General features: G+C 36.6%; 1 protein-coding gene across 4 annotated transcripts; it reads right to left on the bottom strand.

The window, feature by feature from the left end:
• Positions 1–482: 482 nt before the first annotated feature.
• Positions 483–21367, bottom strand: tpm4b (tropomyosin 4b). Of its 4 annotated transcripts, none has more exons than XM_048162589.1 (9): positions 21021–21365; positions 18053–18178; positions 9594–9727; positions 9186–9303; positions 8987–9057; positions 7011–7086; positions 6356–6418; positions 5626–5695; positions 483–1224 (listed from the first exon to the last, which is right to left on the bottom strand). In XM_048162589.1, the coding sequence occupies exons 1-9, from the start codon at positions 21132–21134 to the stop codon at positions 1142–1144; spliced, it is 855 nt and encodes a 284-aa protein (XP_048018546.1). In that variant the 5' UTR covers positions 21135–21365; the 3' UTR covers positions 483–1141. The 4 variants fall into 4 exon arrangements, with proteins under 4 accessions (XP_048018546.1, XP_048018548.1, XP_048018547.1 ...); XM_048162590.1 differs by lacking the exon at positions 483–1224 and adding an exon at positions 2153–2503 and having other exon boundaries at positions 21021–21367; XM_048162591.1 differs by lacking the exons at positions 18053–18178; positions 21021–21365 and adding an exon at positions 13216–13549.
• Positions 21368–21408: the final 41 nt, after the last annotated feature.

Raw genomic sequence — 21408 nt, 5'->3', positions numbered from 1 at the left:
AATATTAAGGAGTTCAACCCGACGTACTTCAGAACGTTCTTTGAGCGTGCTGGCACGTATCCTCATTAATATTCATAAGATATGCCTTCGTCATAGTAGTATTCGTTCATTCGCCTAGTCCAAGCGGCCACGTCAAACGTCAGAGTACACAGTTAATATTTATAAGATAAGGCTTGTACTTCCTGAACGAATACAAGCCCTCATACATTCACAGCAATTACTTGCATAAAGTCTGTGCCTCAAGGTCATTACTAATTAGTGTGTGTGGCCGGTCAAATTCCTTTATAAGACTTGGCGTCAGGCCTGGGTATTAATTTTCCTTATAATCAAGCTCTCTCTCTCTCCCCCCATTATATGTTAATGCAAAAACTAATACAGACTTCATATTAAATATGTTTTTACATTTCAATAAAGAGAATTTGAGGGTAAATGTGTTTCCTTTGCAAAATACTGATTGAAATAATTAAATGTACTGTGCAAAGCAGTGTGCAAATAAGTAAACATTTATTTAGTTTAACATAGGTATAAAAAACATCAAATCACAGTGAAAATAAAGGGTACAAAATGATCCCAACTATTAAAGACTTCTTATTGCCAAATATCTGTATGTTCCAATACATAATGCCTAAATTACAAATGTATTCATGTCTTTCGTTACATTTGCATACACTTCCCCAACACGTGACTTAATAATTGGTTTATTTTCTGACTCTTGTTGTGTTTTTACTGTTTTAAATATAACTTCCCTCTTTATGTTCACTCAAAAGAAATAAATAAAACAGCACTGACTTTACACTGAAAAACCTTCTTGCATGCAACAACAGGTCATTCATTAACTTTAAGTCCAAAAACAAAGTACTGTTAACCATTAAAGGTGTATTTTGGGTTTATGTAATTGCATTTAACCTGGCACAAATGGCAGCAACAAGAGATCATTCATTATTATTTAATGGACTAAGGTAGGTGCATTATGAAATAATCAAAAAAATTATGAACTAAAATACAGAAAATAATGGATGGAAATAGCATAACTTACAACATAAAAAAACAAAAACACATGACAAGCTAAAAATAAAACACTGCTGGAATGGTTGACAATTGAAATTCTGGGATTCTTCATTGATTTCTTCTTCTCGTTTGCTCACAAGCTGTTGAGCTCTTGGAGCGTTTGATCCAGGACTTGATGCATCTCCAGGTTCTGCTGTTTAGCCTCAGCCAGACTCTCTGAAATAAACCAGCATTAAAAGGCATGATTTTTCTGATTCCATAACATATATAATAAACATCACTGATTGCAAATATCTGTGCAATTTTTGTAAACACAACTCTCAGAAGTGTTGATTTCATAACAATCCTGTTCCTCCCAAGCTTTAAACCAGTAAACTATAAACCACAGCTGGGTTACGGAAGTAAAATCTCATTCATTTTGTCTCTACAGAGAAATTGATTTTTTTACCAATGATGCAAAAACGTTTTAAATACAGTAATACAATGTGTTCTAAGATTCCCAAGTTATAATATGCTTCTGTAGGAGCCACAAGTGTGACTTCAAATATTTTTAATAGAAATTGTTATAATGGAAATGGAAACCAAAGCAAAAATTACATAACCAAGTCTCCTTGTCAACCTTAAACTACTAATATATTGCATATATATGAATATTTTGCAGTAAAACATTTTTTAGAAATATTTAGAAAGTTCTTAATTAATATTAGATAGCAGTACTACATTATACAATATTATATCTCAGCAAAAAAGTCTGCATTTCTCCTCTTCTCAAGTCTGCGTCCTAATCTAGCTGAATCATAAACCTTGTATATTATGAATATATGACATTATGGATATATATATTATGAATACTGGTGGCTCTATGGATTGCTTTTGTTCCACTATTGTAAGTAAATTTGGATAAAAGCATCTACTAAATGCATTAATATACCTGTAAGTATATTTACTATTATGCTATCATTCATTAACACCTTAAATATGAAGTAATTATCACGTCGCATATAAAAAGTTGATATGTGCTTCTTTAGTACTTTCTGTCTCTATGGAAAGAGCAACAAAGATGACTGAAAGGTGAAAGATTTAGACTAGACTTAAGATCAGAGAGGCAGGAAATATATTATTAAAAGCAAGAAAATGAAACAAGTTGAAGTGTTCAAAGAGCAGAAAAATGTTTTATTAAGTTTTAGAGAAAGTTAGTGCAAAATACATAAGGCACCAGAGTGAGCAAAGAAAGAGAGACAGAGGTACAGCCAATCAGGAAGCTTACTGAACGAGAAGGCTGTCAATCACAGTTCTGATTCTGTAATAATGATGCATCTGTCTTACATCCAGCATGTCCTGCCGACATATTACAGAATAACATCTAGGCACTCATAATATTCAGCTCAAGCACTGCCGACACATGAAACCATCTATAAGGAGGTCATATCAGTGAGGGCCAGATCCAGCTCTTCACTAATGGCCTTGAATTTCTGCTTCTGACCATAGAGTTCATCTGGAGGTCAAAGGTCAAGATCAGAAAGGAGAGGCGTTTCGGCCCAGGATGGAGGAAGCAGGAAACAGAAACAGGAAATTATAGAAAGAAAAAGAAAGGAAACAATAAGTTCAACAGGTCCGAGTGGACAAGACACAGCACATCACTAATGCCTTAAAGAGGATCTATTGCGCCCTTTTACAAAGTCTTGATTTTGGGCTCTACTAGAATAGGTTTTCATGTTTAAATGTTAAAAAAAAAACATTATTATTAACATTATTTTCCATTCTCCAACGCTCTGTTTAGCTCCTGTCTCTATGAAGCCCCTCCTCCTGAAAAGCACAATGTGCTCTGATTTGTTGGCTGGAGCAGTGTGTTGTGATTGGTCAAGCGTGTTTGGGAAATGTCCCGCCCCTTACCATAACCGCCAGTTTCAACACACTACTAACTAACTAACTCAACCAGGGCAGCCCTTTTATTCTGCGTATGAATTATTTAAATGAGGAATATTGTGACGTGTTCGATCCTGGAAGAAAACTACAATGGAGGAGTTTCAGGGAGTTCAGAAACAGTGACACTGATATAGAGAATAACTCCTGCTGGAGGAACTTTGTAGAGCTTTTTCATGCTCAAACAACAACATTACACACTAAAGAAAGATAAACATGTAAAAAAGCTTAATAGGTCCTCTTTAAATGCTTTCTAGGTAGATTTTAGAACAGAAGAAGAGAAAAGACTTGGAAAGAAAAAACCTGAAGGGGGAAGTAACCTGAAAAAATGCAAACATTGAAGTTTACAGCTATACGGAGCCCCACACATGACATGCAGGAAAAAAGTTAATTGTGCAAGCAATTTACTATTTCGTTCCCTCGATTTACTAAATCATGTGCGTGATTGACTATTTCGTTCCCTCTATTTGCTAAATTGTGCGATTTACTATTTCGTTCCCTCGATTTACTAAATTGTGCACACGACTTACTATTTCATTCCCTTGATTTACTAAATTGTGCGATTTACTATTTCGTTCCCTCTATTTGCTAAATTGTGCGATTTACTATTTCGTTCCCTCTATTTGCTAAATTGTGCGATTTACTATTTCATTCCCTCTATTTGCTAAATTGTGCAATTTACTATTTCGTTCCCTCGATTTACTAAATTGTGCAACTTACTATTTCGTTCCCTCGATTTACTAAATTGTGCAACTTACTATTTCGTTCCCTCTATTTGCTAAATTGTGCAATTTACTATTTCGTTCCCTCGATTTACTAAATTGTGCAACTTACTATTTCGTTCCCTCTATTTGCTAAATTGTGCGATTTAATATTTAGTTCCCTCGATTTACTAAATCATGTGGGTGATTTACTATTTCATTCCCTCTATTTGCTAAATTGTGCGATTTACTATTTCATTCCCTCTATTTGCTAAATTGTGCGATTTACTATTTAATTCCCTCGATTTGCTAAATTGTGTGATTTACTATTTCATTCCCTCTATTTGCTAAATTGTGCGATTTACTATTTAATTCCCTCGATTTACTAAATCATGTGAGTGATTTACTATTTCATTCCCTCAATTTGCTAAATTGTGCGATTTACTATTTCGTTCCCTCGATTTACTAAATCATGTGAGTGATTTACTATTTCATTTCCTCAATTTGCTAAATTGTGCGATTTACTATTTCGTTCCCTCGATTTACTAAATCATGTGAGTGATTTACTATTTCATTTCCTCAATTTGCTAAATTGTGCGATTTACTATTTCGTTCCCTCTATTTACTAAATCATGTGAGTGATTTACTATTTCATTCCCTCTATTTGCTAAATTGCGCGATTTACTATTTCGTTCCCTCGATTTACTAAATCATGTGAGTGATTTACTATTTCATTCCCTCAATTTGCTAAATTGTGCGATTTCCTATTTCATTTCCTCGATTTACTAAATTGTGCAATTTACTATTTCGTTCCTTCTATTTGCTAAATTGTGCGATTTACTATTTCGTTCCCTCGATTTACTAAATTGTGCACACGACTTACTATTTAATTCCCTTGATTTACTAAATCATGCGCAATCTATTATTTCGTTCCCTCGATTTACTAAATCATTTGAGTGATTTACTATTTCATTCCCTCTATTTGCTAAATTGTGCGATTTACTATTTCGTTCCCTCGATTTACTAAATTGTGCACACGACTTACTATTTAATTCCTTTGATTTACTAAATCATGCACATGACTTACTATTTCGTTCCCTCTATTTGCTAAATCGTGCGCATAATTTACTATTTTGGGCATGCATTTTACTATTTTGTTCCCTCGATTTGCTAAATTGTGCTCGCGATTTACTAATTCGTTCCCTCAATTTACTAAATCATGCGCATGATTTACTATTTCGTTCCCTCGGTTGGCTAAATCTTGAGCACGATTCACTATTTTGTTCCCTCAATTTGCTAAATCATGAGCACGATTTACTGTTTCGTTCTGTCAGTTTGCTAAATCTCGCGCGTGATTCACTATTTCGTTCCCTCGATTTACTAAACTGTGCGCTCGATTTACTAATTTGTTCCTTCGGTTTGCTAAATCGTGAGTGCGATTTACTATTTCGTTCCCTCAGTTTGCTAAATCATGAGCAGATCGAGGGAACAAAATAGTAAATTGTGCGTACAATTTAGCCTACTATTTTTTTCCTGCATGTCATGTGCAGGGTTCTGTACTGCTAAACACTCCAATTTGTGCATTTGTTCTGCATTTACAAGTATGCATATCCATTATTATATCAAGTCACATTTTTTTCTATAGCACTTTATAAAAAAACAGATCAAAGCAACTTCAATTTCAGCTGTAAAGCAGCTCTACAGAAGACAATAGTGTCATTATCCAGCTCATTATGTGAGGTTACTCTCCAGTTGTTAGCAAAAACTATTTAAAAAGATCAGTTGAACAGGTCAAACATGCTAACACTATTACCACTCTTCTTTCTTTCACTAAATTAAAGGACAAGTAAAGCTCGACTAGCTGCCGCACGCAGTCAAAAGTGGCAAAGGTTAAATTCCAGCTGACGGTATTAGTGACTCATTAGCTGGAAATCCTCCGTACTGAGGGAGGAACAGTAAATCACAGCTGGAGAACCGGGGAGAGGCAACTTACCCTCGAGGTCATCAATGGTCTTTTCCAGTTTGGCCACCGTCCTTTCAGCAAACTCAGCACGAGTCTCGACCTGTGGGGGGAAACACAGAGGGAAAGAAATGTCAGAGAATGGCCTGAAATATACTCTACACAAAATGCAAATGCATGTAAATCCATTATGCATTTAATTTATTTTAAATATTTTATATTAAAGGAATCTTCCTGAGCAAGTTAGTTAAAGTCACCATGAAATCAAAACTGACAAAACCAAGCCCTGCCCCACATTTGTTCTTGTTCTAGAAGATGTTTCCCTTGTATATACGTCACAATAGAGAAGAAAAGACTATCGCAACTTCCATTTCATGCTGACTTTATCTCTTTCCCAGCCAGCCACAGCAAGCAATTTTAATACAGATGCGTAATAGCGCCCCCTACCGAATAACATTGAAAACATGTATTGCGGGAAAATTCCGTCAATAACGGGGAAAGAGTTCAAGTTGAACCTGAATAATGACACAATTGGTTTAATGCAAATTGCATTTGAAGGAAACTCTATTACCCCCTTGAGTATGAAAGTTTGCTACTGTCACAGTAACACAAAAACATGTTCAAATTGCACGCTTGCAGTGGGTTGGCCATGGATTTGCGTCTGCATTGTGTACTTGTGTAAAGCATGCTTCTGGCATAAGAAATAAAGACTTGCATGCAAAACTATTAGAGTAAACATTGGTTTTAGGTTAAACTTTCCCACCTCTTTCAGTTTATCAGTGAGAACTTTGATCTCGTCTTCATACTTGTCCTCTTTCTCTGAATACTACAGACAGAAAACGAGCAAAAGGTTATTTAGACCACTGGTTCTCAACTGGTTTTGCTTTAGAGCTCAGATTTCACACTGGACATCAATTAGAGACATTGTGCACCAGAGTTTATTGTGCAAATGTAAAGTAGTTAAATTTATTGACATTATCATGCAATGCATAGGCCCAACAATATATAAAATTACTACTATGATATAGACTGAACAAGAAAAACTGACAGCGAACATTTATTTTACAACTAAAGAAGAAGATGTAGAATGATGAACAGGGGTAATACTGTTGGGAAATGACTCAAATTATTATTTTTTTTCAAAACTGTTCACTGAAATTAACCATTTGAAAGTACCAAGTCACTAAGATGAATTGGATTTCCCAGATGTCCTTCATTCTATGAGAGAATTTGATTATTGTTCAATACTATGGGCTTCTACGCAGCCATGATGTATGATGCAGTATGTGGTCTGGCATTGTCATGTTGAAAATGCAAGGTCTTCCCTGAAAGAGACGACGTCTGGATGGGAGCATATGTTGTAAGAATTTACACAGAAATTTGTTCTGCCCCATGGAATTATGGGTCAGCTGACTTACCTTATCTGATTGGGCTTCTAAGGACTTGAGGTTGTTGGTTACATTTTTCAGTTCTTCCTCCAGATCTCCACCTTTACTGTGAAAATAAAAAATAAAATGTTAGCATTCTTCACCTTGTTACAGCTCAAATGGGAGTTCCTGAGCAAGCATTTTAATAATATCAAGAGTTTATATCAATATTGATCATTATGTAATAATCCATTAACTTTCAAATACAATACAGGCTTCTAGTTGCTCAACTGTCTTAGTCTTCTTTGTTGCATCTTCCTCTTTATGATGCGCCAAATGTTTTCTATGGGTGAAAGATCTGGACTGTAGATTGGCCATTTCAGTACCCAGATCCTTCTTCTACGCAGCCATGATGTATGATGCAGTATGTGGTCTGGCATTGTCATGTTGGAAAATGCAAGGTCTTCCCTGAAAGAGACAACGTCTGGATGGGAGCATATGTTGTTCTAGAACTTGGATATACCTTTCAGCATTGATGGTGCCTTTCCAGATGTGTAAGCTGCCCATGCCACACGCACTCATGCAACCCCATACCATCAGAGATGCAGGCTTCTGAACTGAGCGCTGATAACAACTTGGGTTGTCCTTGTCCTCTTTAGTCCGGATGATACATGGCGTCCCAGTTTTCCAAAAAGAACTTTACATTTTGATTCGTCTGACCACAGAACAGTTTTCCACTTTGCCACAATCCATTTTAAATGAGCCTTGGCCCAGAGAAAACGCCTGCGCTTCTGGATCATGTTTAGATATGGCTTCTTTTTTGACCTATAGACCTATAGACCCGGCAACAGTGAATGCACGGTGGATTGTGTTCACCGACAATGTTTTCTGGAAGTATTCCTGAGCCCATGTTGTGATTTCCATTACAGTAGCATTCCTGTATGTGATGCAGTGCCGTCTAAGGGCCCGAAGATCACGGGCATCCAGTATGGTTTTCCGGCCTTGACCCTTACGCACAGAGATTGTTCCAGATTCTCTGAATCTTTGGATGATATTATGCACTGTAGATGATGATAACTTCAAACTCTTTGCAATTTTTCTCTGAGAAACTCCTTTCTCATATGGCTCCACTATTTTTGGCCGCAGCATTGGGGGAATTGGTGATCCTCTGCCCATCTTGACTTCTGAGAGACACTGCCACTCTGAGAGGCTCTTTTTATACCCAATCATGTTGCCGATTGACCTAATAAGTTGCAAATTGGTCCTCCAGCTGTTCCTTATATGTACATTTAACTTTTCCGGCCTCTTATTGCTACCTGTCCCAACTTTTTTGGAATGTGTAGCTCTCATGAAATCCAAAATGAGCCAATATTTGGCATGACATTTCAAAATGTCTCACTTTCAACATTTGATAAGTTATCTATATTCTATTGTGAATAAAATATAAGTTTATGAGATTTGTAAATTATTGCATTCCTTTTTTTATTCACAATTTGTACAGTGTCCCAACTTTTTTGGAATCGGGTTTATAGTTTTCCAGCTTGGATCAGCAAGACACTTTGGAAGCTCCATTGTTGCAGCTCCTCTCTTCCCAGTCTGTCAGTAACGCTCTGTTTATTTCCTCTATGAAGCCCCTCATTCTGAAAAGCACAATGTGCTCTGGTTGGTCGGCTGGACCAGTGTGTTGTGATTGGTAAAGTTCTTCTAACGTGTTTGGGAAATGTCCCGCCCCTTACTGTAACTGCCAGTTTCAACACACTACTAACCAACTCAACCAGGCCCCGCCCCTTTATTCTGCGTATGAATTATTTAAATGACGAATATTGTAACGTGTTTGTTCCCTGAAAAAACTCAAGACTACAATGGAGGCGTTTCAGGGAGTTCAGAAACAGTGAAACTGATATAGAGAATAACTCCTGCTGGAGGGACTTTTTCATGCTCAAACAGCAACATTACACACTAAAGAAAGCTGAACATGTGAAAAAGCATTATATGACTTTGTGGGTCAGTTAAGGATGTGGACTAACAGTTCTGCAATCTCTGCTCTCTCTTCTGCCCTTTCCAATTCACTCTCCAAAATCACCAGCTTACGAGCGACCTGCAAACACACACACACACACACACACACACACACAGGTCTCTCTTTAACACAGAGGCTATTTACATTGATTCAAATGATAAAGTCCTATATCTGTAAACTGTATTATAAGTGTATGTGTGTCTGACCTCATCATATTTGCGGTCGGCCTCCTCAGCAATGTGTTTGGCTTCTTTGAGCTGTATTTCCTGAATTTCCATTTTCTCTTCATCTTTCATCGCACGGTTTTCAATCACCTTTATGCCTCTGGATGCAAAACACACAAAAAAATACTGTTTCCCAGACACAGATAAACAGATCATACACATGTTTGTTATGCATGTTAGTGTGCAACTCATGTACATTATATTTTTTGTTAATATTTTGAATTTAAATTTCATTTTTATTATGTTTTTTTGTTTTAAATATGGCTTCATTGAATCATTATTCCCCTGTTTATCCCTGTAAAGCTGTTTTGAAACCATCTGTATTGTATTAAGCACTACAGAAATAAAGGTGACTTGAGTTGACTTGACTGTGTGTGTTTGTATACTGACCTCTCGCTCTCATCCGCTGCCTTCTCTGCCTCCTCTAGTTTCTGGAGCGCAGTGGACAGTCTTTCCTGAGCCCGGTCCAGTTCCTCTTCCACCAGCTGGATCCTGCGGTTCAGGGCGGCTACGTCACCTTCCGCCTGTGCACATACAGAGAGGCAGTGGTTCAAGATCCCGGTTAGTAATCGGAAGGAATGAGGCAGTAATATATCCTAATGGAACAAGTGGTGCTCACAGCAGAGCCAAATGATGTCCAGATCCCACTCTCTAGACGCCATATGTGGAGTTTGACCTAGTCCAGCTCCACCTTTGTTGACCTAATAGATGGAGCTTCACCTAATTTTCTAATGGTAGGGTTATGGGTAGGGTTAGGGTGTGGCTCCACCCACTACATCCAGAGAGGGAGAGCTGGACTTCAAGCTCCACCCATTATATACAGAGAGGAGGAGCTGGACCTTCAAGCTCCACCCACTACATCATTTAAGCTCCACCCACTAACTCTGCAGTGAGAAGCCTCTCTAAAGGAATGCTATTTTTATGTGGTCTGGATTATAATCCTAAAAGAATTTGCTATGATCCTACTGGATAAACTGCATAAATTAATTAGAAATTTAACAAAGAATTGCAGTTTATCCACTAGGATCTTGGAATAGAAATTCCATAGTTTTTTACATTTGAATTTTAATGCCCATTATTTACACAATTATACTGATGCCCTTTGTCTTTCTAATTTTTAAATATTTAGATTTTTTAATGCCCTGAGTTGCCAATAAAAGTGCTGTTTCTATATTGTTGAACTAACCGTTTAAACCCTGAGAAATCAGTAGTAACCCACAGCTCATTCTTTCAGTTTCACTCATTTGAATGAGCGTTTGTCCTCTGGCCACGCCCCCTTCCTCCTGTACTGATCAGTGGGCCTCACGCCTTATAAGGTTCTCAAACATGCATTAACATTATCATACCATTATCACTCCTTAAAAGTCACAAAGCAAAATGGCTGCAGGGAAAATATCAAATGCTTTTGGTCTTTAAAGCGCAAATGCATTTGCCATATGCATTTATAATTATGCATAAATTTTTTTATAAATATTTATCATTTATAAATATGCATTTATAATTTATAAATCAACATGATCAAATCCTTGCTTAAAACCTGTTGTACACAATCTAATACAGTCATTCTGTCATCTGAATGATACATTTATAGCAAGTAAAATGCCTTTTAGTATAATTGTAAAAACGTCCACCTTCAGCTCGTGGTTCATGTGTCTTTTTGCTGTGAAATCTCACTGATTTTTAGAAAGTAATTGAAAGAATAACTTTTATATTGTTAGTAATAATTCAAGATGAGCCATTACTGGACTGAAGCAGCTTAGGTTTACATCATTATTTAGAAAAATCATGTTCAAATGTGAGTATCAGATATGATCATCAGGCTTTTGAGGAAGGTTTATTTGTTCATCTCTCAATCATCATTGTATTGCATTGCATTATGTGTTTTAAAACTACATTTGAGACTGAGACAGACTGAGGCTGGTCCATGAAACCATTCAAAAGTAAATCAACTAGTGCTGGAGCTCCACTGGAGAGCATAAATCTGCTCCATATCAGCTGAAGGTGAGGAACTAGATCATTGAGCACATAAATCATTTCAGACCACTGGATCTGCTGCATGTATTTAGTAAGTGACAACTTACTAAAGCTTCCTAAGCTGTATGGCTGAAAAGACATCTGGGTCAAGAAATTCAAAGCAAATCGCAACAAATAAGACAGGAAGTGAGGATGTAAAAAACACAGTAGTTGTGCTGCTTATTACACTCTCAGAAGAAAAGGTTCTATATAGAATCTTAAGGGGTTCCGTATTTAGAACCTTTTAGGGGTTCCCATGGGATCATGTTATGGATTTAGTTTAATGTTTCCACTATAAAACGGGTCTAAGCAAGCAGAAATGCAGATGAGGTAACAGGGTGAGAGTTTGATGTGGAAAACGGTTTTGGAATTTTTTCCAGATTCATGCATGTCTACTTCAAAAATGAAATTTTTCTCACCTCCAAGTGGAGAAAAATCCCAGGTTAAAGTGGTTTTCCAAACCCACCCCGAGAGACAGTATTTTGCATGCACATCCAACACAAGCTGATTTAAACCCATTAAGTTTAAAGTCTTTTAAATCACACCAGAATGCAATGATACTGCTGATGTTTCTCAAGAAAGTCCATTTTTATAGACAAAAAACCTTAAAGTCTTGACTACAAAAAAAAGAGAAAAAAGCTATTGAACTTTTCCACCATTATTGCCCAAGTTCATTTAACACAGGTTGAGTATAGAGGGGCATCTGTCACATTATGGGGTAAGTTGCATCAATTTGCATTGATTTCTACTAGACACACTCTAAAAAATGCTGGGTTAAAAACAACTCGAGCTCGGTTGGAAATGAACAAACTCAGCGGTTGGGTTAAATGTTTGACCCAATGTGCTGGGCAGTTTTACTTAATTAACTATTGTTTAAAAGTGACTATATGACTGGCTTAAAATGAACCCAAAATAGGTTGGAAATTAAAAATCAGACACATAATTAATAGAGGCAACAATAATAATCAAAAGGTGAACATTAATAAGCAATTTAATAAATGTTTATAGTTTAATTATTATTCGTTAAATATATTAATAAATGTTCATTTCCAACCTATTTTGGGTTCATTTTAAGCAAGCAATACAGTCATTTTTAAACAATAGTTTATAAATAAAACTACCCAGCAGGTTGGGCAAACATTTAACCCAACCACTGGGTTAAAACAACCCGATTGCTGGGTTTGTCCATATTCAACCCAACTTTGTTGTTTTTAACCCAGCATTTTTTTAGAGTGTATATTCAACAACATATCTAACAACATATCTTTTTAACAGTAAAACAATTATAAAACACAAAACAATTCATACTAAACCCTTGTTGTGGACAAAAGAAACTAATGAAGAAGAGGATAAAATTACAAAATTTAAAACACATCTCATTTAGCTCCGATTATACACTTGTTTTCCCTAAATCTTAATGAAGGTAGATTTTAATTTAAACCTTATGTTGTAAAAACAAGAGTATTTTTTTTATTATTATTATTAAAGTTGTCACTATATTTATTGTCCAAAACAATGGTTTAATATTTTTGTATTGCTTATTTTGTTTTGTGCTTATACTTTTTTTTATATTTAAGTTTAGGATATAGCTAAATAATAAACTATTAAAAGACAGATGTTCACTAAATAATTTACACCACATAGTGTGACAACATGCCCCGCTATAGAGCCAAGCTAAGCTATGCACACTGGAGTAAACAAGCCCCGGTCTCACCTATTGGATTTTTGAGGATAAAATTCACAAAAATAACATTCTCAGATTTAAACGACTGTAAAAAGAAAACAAGCACTTGTGCAACTTCACTTTTGAGCGATGCAAAGACCTGACAACTTCAACAACATGCTCAAATACAGCGTGACAACATGCCCCGCTGGGCTACCCTGAGAAACGTTCACTGAAGTGTGACAACTAGCCCCGTTCTCCACTATGTCTGTTCAGTGAGCACTGAAACGAGCGAAAAGCATCAGAAAGAAAGAGGAGGTAAGATGGATTCCTCACTTTCTCGCGCAGGTCTCGCTCATTGTCCAGTTGCGTCTGCAGAAACTGCGCTCTGTCATGCGCCTCATCCGCCTGCTGCTGCAGACACTGGATCTTCCTCTTCACGGCGTCTAAAGACTTCACAGACATCTCCAAACCTTCATACAAACCACCTGAGCGACCCAGAAACGTCCCAAAGAGACAAAATCCAGCTGGAAAGGCAGATTTCTAAAGAAATAACGTCATAAATAAAGAACGCAGATATGGATCCGCTTATAGGCTGCTTCTTAAAAATGTCGCAAACTTTCCATTGGCGCTGCTCTGCAGAATGAGGAATCCTGGAAAAAAAGGGCAGGAATGCGCCAAAAAAAAAAAAAAAAAAAAAAAAAGTCCAATCCCAGGAAGAAGATGCGGGTTTCAGATGACATTGTGGGTGGTGTTCCTGTTTGACTTCTGCTACTATCATGTGCTGACTTCTATTGCATCAATCTTCAATGTGCATAAAATTAAACACTCTTTTCTCACTAGTTTAAATCATTTATTCATTAACAATGTTAACAGGGGACATACAGTACATGCTTCACAGGGGAATTCAGTCATTTTTCTAAAATATCATGCACATGTACAACACTGTCATCTCAGATGAGGTTGGCTATATTGAGTTTAATAGGATTATTAGGATCTAGTATGGCCTTTTTCACAAGATGTAGCCTAATATAAGTCTCTGGTGTCCCCAGAATGTGTGTGTGAAGTGTCAGCTCAAAATACCCCACAGAATATTTATTATAGCTTGTCAAATTTGCTCCTATTTAGGTGTGAGCAAAAACATGCCTTTTTTGTGTGTGTCCCTTTAAATGCAAATGAGCTGCTGCTCACGCTGTCTCAACAACAACAAAGCTGGAGAATCTCACGCAGCCAAAATGAGGAAAGTGTTCAGCCTTACATTGTTCAAACCGGAGTCGACACTGATGGAGAGACTCAGGAAGACGTTTCTGAATGGTTAGTGGATAAATTGATGTAGTTGCTGTGGAGTTGATTCAACTCATCCACTAGCATGTGCCGTCATGTTCATCTATTGTGTTGAATTGACCCTCGTTTGTGAATCAGTCCGGCATAAAATGATGGCATGACAACAACACTCTACTACAACAACTCTTCCTCTTCTCTAAAGCAGCCCAACATGGCCCCGCCCCCTTTGTTGTGTGTTCTTGGGGGCGGGGTTTATGTAAATTTTGGGGTTTGTGATGTCACCAACCCAGGAAGAAGCTTATTGTAGTTCCTACAAGTCATTTGTTGTAGTCCTTAAAAAGTGAATTCTGTAAAAGAAAATATCTCCCTTTGCATTGAACTTTGAGCGTCGTAACTTTACAGATGTTGTTTATGCTCAGACAGCAACATTACACACTAACTAAAGTTAAAAAAAGTGAAATCACACCTCTTTAAAATTAAAATATCTGGAAATATATACATACATTGGATACTTTTGAAAATTAAATGCTCACGTTTGGTCGCTCATACGTTATTCAGCACACATACTGTATTCGTCAGCAGGAAGTGCTGTTGTGATTGTTGGCCATCTTACAGCAGTTATGGGACGGATCAGACAACGTGTTCCCAATCTGACTGCATGCTGATGAATTTCACACACTGTGCTCGGAAACACATTCTCCAGACAGAAATAGATCTATTGTCTGACTCAGTGAAATATATAACATTCTAATCACATGAGATCATTTTTATATGAATGCTCCACAGTCAGACTCATGAATTGCATTGCTTGCCAGAAGAATACTTTACTCCAATTATTATCATTTATTAACCATGATGTGTTATATATCATAATGCTTTTACCCACTGTTTTATAAAAGCAATAAGCCAAGGTGATTTTACCACGGTTAAGGGTAAAATCAGTTTAACGCAAAGTCTTGAATGGCTTATGGCTTAAATCAAACCTCAATGAGGAGACGACAAAAGTGAGTGAGAAATACAGTCATTGTAAATGAGAACCGACTGTCTAATAAACTTCATGACTCTATTGCAACAGCATTTGAATTCCATTCAGTGAATTCCAGCATGTGTGGGAGTATTTCTGCAAATGATTTTGTGTGTGTGTGTGTGTGTGTGTGTGTGTGTGTGTTTCTCTCCCCAGAAGAGTTGGATTCATTAGATTCAAGGGCTAAAGTTTCATTGTTTGCTTTAGTTGAATTCCTCACATTCCTGCGCTGTGTGTGTGTGTGTGTGTGTGTGATTGTGAGTGAAAAGAAAGAAATGAAGTGAACTTCACACACACTGTTGCCTTGTATAGAAATATTACACAAGTTAAGATATGGTGCCATAGTGATCTAATTTAGAAATATCTGGATTGTTAAATCTGATTTGTCAGTACAATGAAACAGAAACAAACTATCAGTACTTTTATAGCTTAGGCTATAATTTAAAAGAAACAGTTAAACAAAAAATAAAAATAATATCTCTGTTCTAAAACATAGTGAGCTGCCTTGCTGTCTACTGCCTACATAGGGAGCTACCTTCTAAGGCAGCATCCTAACTTTCTATTTCAATTAACGTGAAGTTTAATGTATATGTTGCAACACTAAGAGCGTCATATTCTAATAAGCATAAAAATACATAAGACACACAAATATTAGGTATTAGGTAAATACTTTTGGCATTGAATATATATTTGAAAGAATATGTATACACTGTAAAAATGTTTTTTGGGAGTTGTAAATAATGCAAAGATTATTGGAGTATGTTTTACAATAAAAATACTATTTCTTTCTAGCTCAATATTTCACAATTAAAGAGTTAGTTCACCCAGAAATTAAATTTCTATCATTAATTACTCACCCTCATGTCGTTCCACACCCGTAAGACCTTTGTTCATCTTCAGAACACAAATTAAGATATTTTTGATGAAATCCGAGAGTTTTTTTTTTTTTATCCTTCATTGAAAGCAATGACATTACCATCATTCAATGTCCAGAAAAGTAGTAAAAACATCGTTAAATAGTCAACGTGACTACAGTGGTTCAACCATAATATTATCCATGTTTACATCCGAACACCGGCTGAATATTGGCCAATACTGAGCCGGCTTTCAGACATAAACACGGAAGCTCTACAACGTAAATAGCGTAGCAGAATGACAGGGGTGAGACGAATTTGTTGAATAAAGTTATTTTTGTTTTGTTTTCGCGCACAAAAAGTATTCTCGTCGCTTCATAACATTAAGGTTGAACCACTGCAGTCACATCCACTATTTTAATGATGTTTTTACTACTTTTCTGGACCTTAACCGATGTTATTGTCATTGCTTTCAATGGAGGATAAAAAAAAACCTCTCTGATTTCATCAAAAAGATCTTAATTTGTGTTCCGAAGATGAACAAAGGTCTTACAGGTTTGGAACGACATGAGGGTGAGTAATAAATTTTTGGGTGAACTAACCCTTTCATTAAATCTGTTACTTTGAAATTATTTGTGAAATTTACTAGCAGTTTCTGAGTAAAACTTGTTTCAGTGTAAATCCTACAACAAATGTTTTTCAGTGTATTTAAAGCAATGCGTTCTGTGAAGAAGGTATCTTAGAAAGCAGCACAATTTTGCTGCATTTACATCATAAACTATTCTTTGATGACTTAAAATGTTTGCGAACAGAGCTTATTTCTTTATTTTCCACTCAATGAAAACATGCATTCAAGCTATCAAATGTCTTTAGAAGACAGCATCAAGCCGTTAAATGTATTTATATAGTCTTTTCACAACACAGATTGATTCAAAGCAGAAAATCATGAAATTAATGTTTATAATATCTTAATGCTTTATAGTCACATTTAGCAGATTAGAGCTGGATGATAATATAATTAACATTTTGCAACGATACAAGCATTCAGGAGATGCTATATCACTTTATGTGAGTGTACTGTATGTATGCGGATAAAGTTGTACATGCAAACTTTATATAAAGAGTTGGGCAATAATTTAGTTACATTACATTTACAAGGTTTGCTGACTAAAAAAAAAATGCATGCCTTGAATGCATAAGTCAGTTTAGATGAAAGTGTCTGCCATAATGTAAATGTCAAAAAATATAGCACAGGAGTCATAAAGCTTCATATTTTCATGATACTTTTATGGTCTTTTTGAAGCTTGACGTGGTTTCATTGTATGGATCAGTTTCACAGAAGGAAATGAATGGGCTAATTATTTATACTATCACTTTAAGAATTCTGCAGCACATTCTCTCCCAGTGCTTTAGAAGAATGCAGCTCTGGGACGGTGGACGTCATGTCCAGACAGTTTTTTTTTTTTATAACGCTTCTCGGTTGTGCAGCTCTGGCTCTCATACTTTGCGGTCTGGATTTTCTCCCTGTGGGATTCAGAGGTGGCTCTCGCCCTAAATATCCATTTCCTCTGCATGTGAGCCTGGATTCCACAGCATTCCGAGGTTGTTATGTTAAAAAAAAAGGTTGATGAGTTCAAGTAAGCCTTGCTAGAAAATTGCACACTGAAGACGCTTGACGTCTCTGGGGCGTCCGGTAACAGAATGAGTGGGAAAGACATTTATTCGAGGCTGTCAGCGGTAGCCGAAAAGGAATGTGGGGAAACTTTTTCTTCCCATTTTTTTCCACATGGAGCTGCTGACATGCTCCCACTGTGATTAAAGAACCTTTGTCGCTGGAACGAGGACAATCTGTCTGAACCTTCCCCATCTCGACCAGGTGCAAAGATTTGCCACATGCATATAAAAGCTATGAGAGAGCCATTATTGTGATCACATGTGTTTTTGATTTCGATGATGCTGTTTAACCAAAAACCCACGTCTCATTGAAGAGAAATGATTCTTGAATACTCACATCTGACGCCTTTTTCTCAGACAGCTCCAGCTTCTCCTGAGCCTCTTTGAGAGCTTCTGAATATTTATCCAGTTCATCTTCAGTTCCTTTCAGTTTCTTCTGTAGACCAAGCAACTCATCCTCGAGCTAATGTAGAAACAAACCCAACAGAACATAAGATTAACATGGATAGATAGATAGATAGATAGATAGATAGATAGATAGATAGATAGATAGATAGATAGATAGATAGATAGATAGATAGATAGATAGATAGATAGATAGATAGATAGATAGATAGATAGATAGATAGATAGATAGATAGATTCACCTCCTTCATCAAATGAAAGTAATATCATATATCATTGTTTAATCTTCGTTGCCCTTTCAAGAAAGTTCAGTGAGAAAGTTCACGTTCATGTGTTGATGGCTGTGTGTATTTTCAGATCATGCTAACAGTCCATCTACACGAACAACACGACTCTCTGCAGGCCATAAATATGAAACACACAGCTCAGCATTATTAACCTGTGATCAATGCATGTCCTCAGAGACGCTGATATTCCCGTCTGCACAGCTGCAGTCAAACATCAGTGAGATCTGCCACTGTTAAATGTGATTATGTCAGACGAGAGGATTTATTCTATCCGAAACATGAATGAATGAATGATTCTAATTCTAGAATCTGGAATGTTCTGAACATCAACACTTAAATTCCATCAACACCTCAAGTAAACAGCTATAGGCATATATATATATATATATATATATATATATATATATATATATATATATATATATATATATATAATTATACATATCTGAATGAAAACATTTGCTGTTGTTAACATTAATACAAAATATTTTTATTATTTTTATCAATACATATTTTTTTTTTTTTATCCTTTTATTTATTTGCATTGTAAAGTGTAGGGATATATATTCAAATTTTGACCATTTTCTCCAAACCACTCACTATTCTGTATACAACGATCAGAGTTAAAGGGTTAGTTCACCCAAAAATTTAAATAATGTCATTTATTACTCACCCTCATGTCATTCCACACCCGTAAGACCTTCGTTCATCTTCAGAACACAAATTAAGATATTTTTGTTGAAATCCGATAGCTCAGTGAGGCCTGCAAAGACATTTCCTCTCTCAAGATCCATTAATGTACTAAAAACAAATATTTAAATCAGTTCATGTGAGTACAGTGGTTCAATATTAATATTATAAAGCGACAGGAATATTTTTGGTGCGCCAAAAAAACAAAATAACGACTTATATAGTGATGGCCGATTTCAAAACACTGCTTCAGGAAGATTCGGAGCATTACGAATCTTTTGTGTCGAATCAGCGGTTCGGAGCGTCAAAGTCACGTGATTTCAGCAGTTTGGCAGTTTGACACGCGATCCGAATCATGATTCGACACAAAAGATTCATAACGCTCCGAATCTTCCTGAAGCAGTGTTTTGAAATCGGCCATCACTATAAGTTGTTATTTTGTTTTTTTTTGCCGCACCAAAAATATTCTCGTGGCTTTATAATATTAATATTGAACCACTGTACTCACATGAACTGATTTAAATATGTTTTTAGTACATTAATGGATCTTGAGAGAGGAAATGTCATTGCTGGCTATGCAGGCCTCACGGAGCCATCGGATTTCAACAAAAATATCTTAATTTGTGTTCTGAAGATGAACGAAGGTCTTACGAGTGTGGAACGACATGAGGGTGAGAAATAAATGACAGAATTTTCATTTTTGGGTGAACTAACCCTTTAAAGTAAATAACATACACATAAATAGTTAAAAAAGGATTACACTAACATAGCATGTTTCTCTATAGTAAAGAAAAGCAACAGAGAAAAAATGGCACCACACAAAACAGAAATTAAATACAGAAATAGAAGTTTTTGATGTGATGTAGGCAAACTCATACATTTTCAGAGTTCTCATTAAACGGGCTTTATGTAGAATTCAGAAACTCTTGTTCTTAGCGACTCCGGTGGCCGTTGAGTGAACTGCAGCCAGCGACTTGTTGCTCGTGCTTGTGCAAGAGACTAAGGCCCTGATATTCTCTCGGTGAAGTTATGTGTTATGATAGTTTGATTATAAAATATATTTAAGACTATAGACTGTTTATCAGACTGTGAGACTATATTTTGACTTAATCTCATTTGTTTGCATGACATATTCTGCATTATCCATAACATTCTTTATATGTAATTTAAGAGAGGCTCTCGTGAGCGCGCGTAACCGTCACATCCTTTTGATTTTCCCGGCAAAAACGTCCCGAGTCCTTCACATAAAAAATCAGTCTACAGGCTTTCAAGGTCTCATTTTTTATGTTTTGTTTCAAGCTGTTCACACATTGACAAAAAATAAATAAATAAATAATAAAAATAATAAAAACGATGTATACAAAATACAAATGGTCTTGAGTGAACTGAAAATGTTTAGAATAGCCTGCAGGCATGCTGTAGTTCTGGAATGTTTGGGAATGTTGAGAGGTTTGTGGGATGCTGCACTCCAGAGACATGTAAACAACTCCAAACACATCCAGGCCCAGAGAAACAGCTGGCACGCTTCTGGATTATTCCTGCTGCTCCTATAGCCCTGTGCCATCCCTCCTTAGGTTCTGCTAATGCCTGGAATGTCTGGGATTGCAGCCAGACTTCCCAAACTATACCACCTTAAACTATTCAAATGGCATATTGTGAAAAATTATTTAGAATTAGAGATTATTTTGGCTGATATATCTCATTTAAACATGTAACAGGCTGAATTCAGGTAAACAAACTTCATGTGGTGCATTCTAGGATGCTTTTAGATAGATAGATAGATAGATAGATAGATAGATAGATAGATAGATAGATAGATAGATAGATCTGATAGCTGTATATTTGTATCACAAGTACTATTATCTCACTTAAACATCAATTCTTGTCAACAGTCTGATATCAGTGTCCTCGTCCTCCTCTCACCTGTTTGCATTTGTCTTCCGCTGCTTTCTTATCAGACTCTGCCTGCTCCGCCCGGTCGATGGCATTCTCCTTATCCAGCTTCAGCATCTGCATCTTCTTCTTAATGGCCTCCATTGTGCTCTGTTTGCTCTTGGAGTGTCTTACCAGAGAGAGAAAGAAGAGGAAACTGAGAGCTTCTGGACAAAGAGAGAAATCACAGTGCTTTCCCTTGTCAGATGAGGAGGTCGAGTGACGCCGGAGAGCGGGGAGAGTCGAGTCCACACTGAAGTGTAATGTTGCTCAAACCTGAGTTTGAGGAGACGAGTCTCATTCCCTGGTGGCCTCCACCTCCCTTCCTCAACACACACACACACTCACTCACTCACACACACACACAAATACCAAAATG

The sequence above is a fragment of the Megalobrama amblycephala genome, linkage group LG17, assembly GCF_018812025.1.
Source record: "Megalobrama amblycephala isolate DHTTF-2021 linkage group LG17, ASM1881202v1, whole genome shotgun sequence".
In the NCBI taxonomy this organism is placed as follows: domain Eukaryota; kingdom Metazoa; phylum Chordata; class Actinopteri; order Cypriniformes; family Xenocyprididae; genus Megalobrama; species Megalobrama amblycephala.
Note: the sequence above shows the minus strand (reverse complement) of the source record. Positions and strands in the feature narration are given on the sequence as shown.

Coding starts and splice junctions, on each gene's coding strand:
- tpm4b (XM_048162590.1), bottom strand. CDS start 21,134: ATGGAGGCCATTAAGAAGAAGATGCAGATGCTGAAGCTGGATAAGGAG. Junction 9,728..18,052: donor CTGAGAAAAAGGCGTCAGAT/GTGAGTATTCAA, acceptor GTATGTGCACAG/GCGGAAGGTGACGTAGCCGC. Junction 9,058..9,185: donor CCGACCGCAAATATGATGAG/GTCAGACACACA, acceptor GTGTGTTTGCAG/GTCGCTCGTAAGCTGGTGAT.